Genomic DNA, 8,800 nt, shown 5'->3' with positions numbered 1-8,800 from the left:
TATGAGTAAAATAAGCAATCATCTAAACTTTCATTCCCCAGCTGCTAAAAATAATTAACTTCCACTAAATAATTAACTTCTGCTAATAATTAACTTCTGCTCAAAATAATTACTTGTGTTCATGGTGATTCTGTTCTTCTGGGTCTTGGGCAGGATTGTCAACGTAGCTGGAAGGAAGGAAGCACCAGAACTTTCAAGAGAGCATCTTCTTGTGGGATTTCCAGCCCAAAAGTCTCCAGGGTTCCTGTTAGATCAGAATTCGAAGCTCTGGGTGCCTGTCTGAACCTTCTGCATCTTGCTCATTGCTGTTTAGCATCCTCAAAGCCAAGCCTTGAGTCTCTTTGGATAGAATGGCTCAGCAGCCGGCCCCTGATCTGCTTGGTCTTCATGCCGTATATGATGGGGTTCAGCATGGGCGGCACCACAATGTAGAGGTGTGCCAGCAGGATATGGATGTGCGTGGGGATGTTCTGACCCCAGCGCTGTGTGTAGAAGGAGAACAGCCCCGGGGTGTAGAAGAGCAGGATGACACACACGTGGGAGCCACAGGTGCTGAAGGACTTCAGGCGCGTGTCCCTGGAGGAGAGGCTCAGGATGGCCCGGAGGATCAGGATGTAGGAGATGGTGATGAAGATGGAGTCTGAGGCCACCACAAAGGTCGCGGTCGTTATCCCGTAGACATAGTTGAGCATGGTGTCCCCACAGGCCAGCTTCACCACGGCCATGTGCTCGCAGTAGGAGTGGGAGATGACCCTGGGCCCACAGTAGGGCAGGCGGCTGACCATGCACGTCAAGGGGGTCATCAGGCCGATGCCCCGCACAAAGACGGCCAACCCGATCTTGGCAATGATGGCGTTGGTGAGGATGGCGGTGTAGCGCAATGGCTTGCAGATGGCGACGTAGCGGTCAAAGGCCATGGCCAGCAGCACCCCCGACTCCATGGCAGAGAAACTGTGGATGAAGAACATCTGGACCACGCAGCACTCAAAGCCGATTTCATGGGAGTGGAACCAGAAGATGCTCAGGATCTTGGGCACGGTGGAGGTGGTGAGCACCAGGTCGATGCCTGCCAGCATGCAGAGGAAGTAGTACATGGGCAAGTGCAGGCTCGACTCCGTCTTGATCACAAAGAGGAGGATGAAGTTCCCCAGCAGGGCCACAACGTACATGGCACAGAATGGGAAGGCGATCCAGAAGTGGGTGGCCTCCAGCCCCGGAATGCCCATTAGGAGGAAGGTGGAGGGGTTGGAGTGATTGTAGCGTGACATGGGGCACGGCCAGTTTCCAGGACCATTTCGGAGGCTGAAATTGAAACCACACAGCGGGTTAGTGTCGGCAATGAAGACACTTTGTCTTCTTTGGACCCCAGCGCATGCAGAAAGCCCCTCTCTGCCTTCTCCCATATGGAGAATTGCAGCCCCATCACCCCGCCTCCACCAGCTCCTGCGCCTCCCCAGCTTCATTCTTCACAGGATCCAGTTCAAAATGGCCATCTTTTCTACAGCTCTCCTGGGATTTGCTCAAGCTGTGCACACGGAGCTTTTCTCTATGCTCTTCTCACGGCGGTTTTCCCTCAGAGCTGGACTCCAGCTGTACCCCCAAGTCCAGTTTGGGGGACCTGAAAGGACAACTAGCTCAAAGTCTGAATGACTTCAGTCAACAGCCCAGAAAGGTTTAAACACCAGAGAAATGGAAGGTTCAGTAGAATCCTGAGATGGGGTCACAAAGGTCTTGATTCACCCCTGTGCCTCAGAAGGGGGTAAAGAGCATCTCCATCCATCCATAGAGATTCTGCGGTACAGTTTCATTCATTTAAGATTTCTACTATATTTGACTCTCTGCTTTCTTTCACACTCCATCAGAACAACCTAGTCTGTCATTCCAATATATTTTGTACCCTAATATTACCATGTGCCATTGATTATCGTCATTCCACCAAATTTCTACAATGCCTATTATAGCAATATCCTCATTTAATACCAGGCACTCAAGTTCACCCACCTTTTATTCCGACTTCTAGCATTTGTATACAGGCATTTATAAAATTTGTCAATATTTATCTTTCTGCCTCATGAAGTTGCAATGATCACAATACTTTAATAACTGCTCTTGTACAGTGCTTTTTAGGCATAGATCTCAAAATCTTTCACAAAGGAGGGGAAGTATTGTTATCCTTAACTGTACAGGTGGGGAAACTGAGGCACAGAGTGGGGACTTGGTCAGCTACAGAATGGGAAATAAAACATGTCTCTGAATTGCCAGTCTAGGGACGTAAACTCATTAAACAATGAGTAAAGCAAAGTCTTCCAGTGCTTAAGCATCATATAGATGTATTTTTCTAAGCTTTCTGTGTTATAGGCCCAAGGATAAATCCTCTATCCCTAAAATGCTCTGAGAATTTCAGTCTCAAAGGCCAAGAAACATTTGAAAGATGGTTACCAAGGTTCACTTTGTGTGGTTTGCAGTTTAAGGCAATCTATTTCAACGTCACTACTGTGAAAATGTTGTCCAGGTGTTTTTCTCTCTGAGAGTTGATTGTAGAAAGAATGGACCGTAGGGTAATAAACTTGGTGAGCTTTGAGTTCTTTGAGCCAGATCCACAGCTGGTGTAAGCAAGCACAGCTCCCCCTGCCTACAACGGGACGGGAAGAGCAAGCTGGCTGGGAAGACCATGCCCGTCCATCACCCTGTAAGCCTGTGTCTGCAAAACCACTTAATTTCTCTGGTTCTCTGTTACTGGCATTAAGTTACCCCCTGTGCAGCGCTGACAGCCCCACTGGTTTCTGGCATTGTACCACATCTGGCCGTGTATAATAAAGCACCTTCAGATGCATGTTCCACACGAGATGCTGTGTAACTGGGGTGCTGTACTAGAACCAGCTTCTCCTTGTCTCCACTACTTCACTCTCTCCTTCTGAATGCTCATCCCCCGCCCGCATGGGACTCCAGTCACAGCCCCTTCCCTACACCTCCTGTATTAGACCCTCACAATTGGGAGAAGCAGTTTTTGCCCTTGGAAAGCAGGAAGTTCAGAAATAGCCCGTCCCTTTGGTCTGTTTGGGTTCACCCCCCACACAGACTGTCCCCTTGGCCTGTGCAGAAAATTCCTTCCCTGCCTCTGCAGGGAGTCTTATCTCTGCTGTCCTGTCAGTCACATGTTTGCCCTTGTCATGTGCCCTGCAACTGTGGCTCCCAGCTGGAAAGGGCCAGGGCATTTCCGGCCTGCCCTGGGGGCATGAACGCACATCTGCCCAAGGCCCAGCGCTTTGCTCTAGGTTCCCAAACATTTACATGGAGTCTGAGAGAGAGCTGTTGTTGGGTGCGCTCCTCCACTCCCATCCAGGATTGCAGGGACCACTTCCCCTGTCCCTGGCAAGCACATAATAGCCCTGTGTCTAGATGCCAGCTGTTGCTTACATGGAAAAGTAATATGAAAATATTTATATATTATTGGCTACTGATAGCCGGAACCAAAGAGAAGAGCCAGTAGCAGCGTGTGACCAGTCAGTGCCGCATGGACACAGCTTAGAAACGAGGCCTGTTGATAAACGTAGGCAGTTTATGCAGCCTTGTCATAGCTGTGTTGGTCCCAGGCTGTCAGAGAGGCCAGGTGAGTGCGGGAATATCTTTACTGGACCAACTTCTGTCAGTGAGAGAGAGACACAGAGCTCTGTGTGGCCCAGAACCTGGTCTCTCTCTCACCAACAGAAGTTGGTCCAATAAAAGATATTCCCTCCCCGACCTTGTCTCTCTGCACACACTTGAGACAGGTTTCATTGTGGGCTCCAATAGCCCCCCACAGCCAACTCTTTGGCCCCTTACGTAGCTAACTGCCTCTCATTAACTTTGTATGCAAAATAATTGCAAATTTCTTTTAAATGCAAAACAGGTTGGAGATTTTAAAAAGTCCCCAGAAATGGGAGCCCACGTGGTAATGAATGAATTGCAGTAAAGCCCTGTGCAGATGGGGCTGCAGCATTTGATTACCAGTCATTTGCCTGAGGGAAGCTTCCCTGTATTGGTAAAAACCAGAACAGGAGCTGAGGGGCGTTAACTTTGAATTTTTAACCCTTCCCTCTCTAGTTCTTGTCTGCCCCCTCTGTGCTGCCGATGTGGTCCCTTAGTGATGGGCTGGAACGTGTCTCCTCCCTGGATGTGCTCAGTACAGGCAGACACATGGTCTTAGCCATGGCAGATACATGCCCCTGCACAGCAAGTGTGTTCTCTTGGGAGGTCCCTGGCCCCTTTAGCAGCAGCGTTCTGGCTGCCTGTCCCTGCTGCTATCAGCAGTACTGCACCGGAGGGCCGGAGTTTGAAGAGAGCTTGGCCCCAATTTGTCAGGGCTCTGCACCCACGAGTAGCTTGCGTTTCCCACAAAGCCCCTCGGCATGTGAAGCAGCATGTACCAGGCCCATTCAGCCACACAGCTTGGGCATTCTGCCTGGATGTACATAGTTCCATAGTGCTAATCTGCTTCCAGAGATGGGGAAAGTGAGACAAAGAGGCCGTGACTCTGATCCTGCTTCCACTGAAGGCAGTGGAAAAACTCCCACTGGCTTCCAAGGTGCAGTATCGGGCTGTTACTCACGAGCAAGAAACCTGAAAGCTAGCGAGAGTCCTGGTTAAAATTTCTACCTCCCGGTGCTATGCTCCATGCACTGCCCTGGAATCCAGCAGGGCGATGAGAAATGCTGGGCTGATGGACGGTATTTCTGGTTTGGGAAATGCCAGAATTGTCACACAACACCCGCCAGAGCCCTTCATGTTGTGGGGATCTTCTACATTTTACACCAGTGTGAGGCCGATAATTACCTTACTGCCAATCAATATTACAGCAGGAAGGCTGTGCTGCTGGTTGGAAAGAAATCAGGGAGACCATGGCTGCTCTGCTGAAATGTATTTAAAAACAGACCTTGCAGAGAAGTGAATTTATACAAATAAGTCAAAGTCACCAAAGAGATGTAGACTGGACTGTTGTGATGACAAAAGTAGTGCAAGTCCAGAGGGGCGAAAAGGGGACAACTAGGTGTTGCCACACGTGTGTGTGTCTAAGGCTGTAGAAAAGAATGTTTGATGTTGTGTTAATTGAGGAATGATTTGCAAACAAATCATTAAAGACTAAGAAATTCATAGAAAGGGGGAAGAATTCAGCTTGTGTTATCGTTGGTGTTTCTTGAATTCTGAGGACTTCCCCTTCTCACAAGGCCTTTTTTCCATGTTATTAAAGAGTTCATTCATAAAGAACCAAATTCTGCTCAGTTACACTGCTGTAAATCCTGAGTAGCTCTGCTTTAATCAGTGGGATTATTTTACATTTACACCAGTGTGACTGACAAAAGGATTTGTCCCAAAGTTTTCCAGTCCATTTAAAAATTATTCATTAACAGGGCCCCTGATTAAATCCATACTACCCCAACTCACCTGGATCTGTCTGTATCTTCTTCACCTACAGTGAATGCTACAGTCATACACATTCTGTGTGATTCTCCAGTCTGCCAGGACAACCCATGTGGGGGTATTTATACCTTTTAAAGAAATCCTCTTTCCTCCCCCCGCTGGGAATTCAGAGCCTTTCTTCCTTACAGAGGAAAATCTGCGATCAAGCACAGGGAATAGCCACAAATAGTAGCAGTAAATTAACCCATTCCTATTTTACAGGCCCTTGGCTTAATAGCTACATCTCCATTCAATAGTATGCGATTGATCTCCAAGAGGGAAGTGCAAGTGTGTGTGTGCGTATGTCTTTGTGTTTGTGTGTGCGTGTGTGTGTGTGCCTAGTTTAAGTGTGCAAATACCCCAAAGGCCTGTCTGCGTGAGGGGATCTGCACAACTAGGGGGTGCATGTGCAAAAGTGTCTATGACGTTTGAAGACTTGTCCCTGCTTGTTCAGGGCTCTGTTTAGGTATGAGTGTTAGGACATAGATATTCAGGCCTGTCTGTAAAGGCCTATACTTTAAGAATGTGGGTATATGTTTATCATTTAGCTAGTTATAGAGGTATAAAAGAAAGAATCAAAATCACTGTCTGCTTGTGTAAGGGGCTTCTCTCACTGTGACAGTCTGAGGCCCCATTCCTTAGCTAAGGCCTTTGGTTAAGCAGTGGGAGCAGCCATGAGCTGGGAAGCAAAAGGTCACGTCCTCACATTCCAAACCAGTCACATTGAAATAAGGCAATCTGGGGCTGTTGGAAAGGTGATCCAATCTATCACCTCCAGAAAGGGAAGAGCCTAGAAGATGTAAAAGGAAATTTAGTTTGATAGTTTTCTGTTTGGTAAAAACTCACTTATCAATAGACACAGCTGGGAAACCCTTATGTCTTTATAGATGTCGTTGTGAAATCCTCACTTCTGTATTGTTTTGTCATTAGATTTCCCACTTTGCTCTTATTTGCATGGTCTCTGTCTGGTTCTGTAACTGTTTCTGTCTGCTGTATAATTAATTTTGCTGGGTGTAAACTAATTAAGGTGGTGGGATATAATTGGTTAGAGAATTATGTTACAATATGTTAGGATTGATTAGATAAATTTCAGTAAAATGATTGGTTAAGGTGTAGCTGAGAATATTACTATATAAATTAGGGACGAACAGGAAATAAGTTGGGATTCAAAAATAAGGAAAAAGAAACTTGGATTTAAGCTTGCTGGAAGTTCACCCCCAAAAACTTTGAATTGTTTGCACCTTTGGACTTCAGGTATTGTTGCTCTCTGTTCATGCAAGAAGGACCAGGGAAGTGAGAGGGTGAAGGAATAAGCCCTCGAACAATGAATATGATGTAATCAGTACCCTTTTTGGTTAAGAGAGTGTTACCCAGGGTTTTCAGAACCCAAAGCAGTGGTAACTTCACTGCTTCACTCCAGGCAGTGTCAGGAATAAATCAGTGGGAACACAGCGCTTCTGGCGGATGAAAGATTGATACAAGTAAGCGTGCTTTTATTTAAAACTACAATTTATTAAAGCTCACACAGACACTAGCAATAGGGTTAGAATATCCCATATCATTACCTAGAATTCGAGATGGCATCGAGTAGTTGACAGTAGACCAGCGATGGCCGGTTGCTTCCCCACCAGGGAGCATGGTAGTGTCAAGAAAAAATCTCTCAGGATAGCTTCCGAGAACTGCTCCAAAGTACACACTATTATCTAGTCTTTTTTAACTAACTTTTACAAAACACACAACTCATAGGGGGTGGGTCATCACCTCTCCTCACTTCAATCAACTGCTTATCAACAAACATTCCTAACAATCTTAGTCAGAATAAGCTTTTGTATCAAAGGTGTGCAAACTCATGGTCTCTATCCACTTATTTTCTTTCCGTCTCAATTTGTTGACGCTTTTCGCCCCTCCTCCCATTCTCATTAGCAGAAACTGCAAGTCTGCAGCTAGTTTTGACCTTGCCTCCAGAAGCCCTGATTGTTCAAATTAAACCTTAACGATGTGGTGTTCTATTTCATTAATTCATGGCGGCTGAATGCACACAATATGCTTGCAATTAGCTTGATCAACATCTAGAGCTACTACATCCATCCAATCCAGGGCAACATGGGGGCAGAATTAGGGTGGATGGATAAAACGCTCCCCCTCCCCCCCGGTGCCCCAGATCAGGAGATCCATTAAGAGACAGGTTCCCAAAAGCTCAGAACTTCTTGTTCTGTGCAATATGAGGAGATCCTGGACAGAGGTGGTTTGGCTGCAGCTGTTGGGTCCTTTCCATATTAGGAATCAAACGTGGGTCAGATATTCAGATGAAGTGTCATGCAGGAACAGGGAAGGGACCTGCGTGCTGTGAAGCACTGTCCTTTCCATCTGGCTGTGAGGCTGCCCCAGCAAGCAGGACACAAAGGCCTCACAAGTCCTACAGAAAAACGAAGAGCCATGGGAACTTCTGTTGGGTTCTTGCATGTCTGCCACTAACTGCGGGGGAGAAGGAAAGACCTGTGGGCAAGTCATTCGAAAACTGTCCTCTGCAAAGTATCATGAACCTTCCTCTACGGCATCGGGTACTGGCCAGTGATGAGGGCAACATACTGGACTAGATGGATCTGGTCTGGGGATTTCTAGGTTCCTGCCTGGCAAGGCATGTAAACCACTATGTTCTAGCAGCAGGAAAAGGGCATTTCTAGTCGGGCCCACCTCTAGACCAGGGAAAAGCAGACAATTCTGCAACTCCATTGCTGTCCCCTCTGTGGAATGGTGGATGGTGGATGCAAGGTAGAGTTCTAGGGTTGAATTATCCACCTTTTACTCTACGCTTTGGAACACAGACCCCGCTATCTCGGCTGGCACCTTGGTGACATTCCCAGATGAGGAGAAGCACAGTAGCAGAAGAGAGAGAACGACCCAGTGGTTAGGGCAGTAATTTCGGAGGCCTGCGTTCTATTCTTGACTAGGACACAGGTAACCTTGGGCAAGTCTCTCGGTCTTTCCGTTCCCAAGCTGTAAAATGAGAAGAATAGCCTTGCCCTACTCTGTTATCATACCCAACGAGTTTTGGGAGCATCAGCTGTGCAGTATCTAGAACAGCTCACGTTCGGCAAGACTGGGGCTGGGAGAAGCCTGGTACCTTCAGTGAATTCCAACTTGGATTGTTGCATTCCAGCAGCCTCAATTTCCCCTGGTAGGGGATGTGGTAGTGGAGGTGACAATCTCCTACACTTTCTGTGCTAACCAGGTGTGATGAGTAGCTGGTGCCCAATGACTGTCACAGTCAAACCGATATGTGGCTGTATTTCAGTGCTGGCGACATATACCCAGTCCAGGAGTGCCGGAATCTCTAGTGGAAATTCCTGTTGCAAATTTTCAC

At 47.2% G+C, this 8,800-nt stretch overlaps 1 protein-coding gene across 2 annotated transcripts; it reads right to left on the bottom strand.

Moving 5' to 3' along the window:
• Positions 1 to 8,023, bottom strand: LOC125633477 (olfactory receptor 52K1-like). Of its 2 annotated transcripts, XM_075118403.1 has the most exons (2): positions 7,996 to 8,023; positions 1 to 1,246 (listed from the first exon to the last, which is right to left on the bottom strand). In XM_075118403.1, the coding sequence occupies exons 1-2, from the start codon at positions 8,021 to 8,023 to the stop codon at positions 300 to 302; spliced, it is 975 nt and encodes a 324-aa protein (XP_074974504.1). In that variant the 3' UTR covers positions 1 to 299. The 2 variants fall into 2 exon arrangements, with proteins under 2 accessions (XP_074974504.1, XP_048698762.2); XM_048842805.2 differs by lacking the exon at positions 7,996 to 8,023 and having other exon boundaries at positions 1 to 1,293.
• Between the last annotated feature and the right edge of the window lie 777 nt (positions 8,024 to 8,800).

This window comes from Caretta caretta, chromosome 1 (assembly GCF_965140235.1).
Source record: "Caretta caretta isolate rCarCar2 chromosome 1, rCarCar1.hap1, whole genome shotgun sequence".
NCBI classification, from domain to species: domain Eukaryota; kingdom Metazoa; phylum Chordata; order Testudines; family Cheloniidae; genus Caretta; species Caretta caretta.
This window is presented reverse-complemented; position numbering and strand designations above follow the sequence as displayed.

Coding starts and splice junctions, on each gene's coding strand:
- LOC125633477 (XM_075118403.1), bottom strand. CDS start 8,023: ATGTTGCCCTCATCACTGGCCAGTACCC. Junction 1,247..7,995: donor CTCATCACTGGCCAGTACCC/GATGCCGTAGAG, acceptor ACAATCACTCCA/ACCCCTCCACCTTCCTCCTA.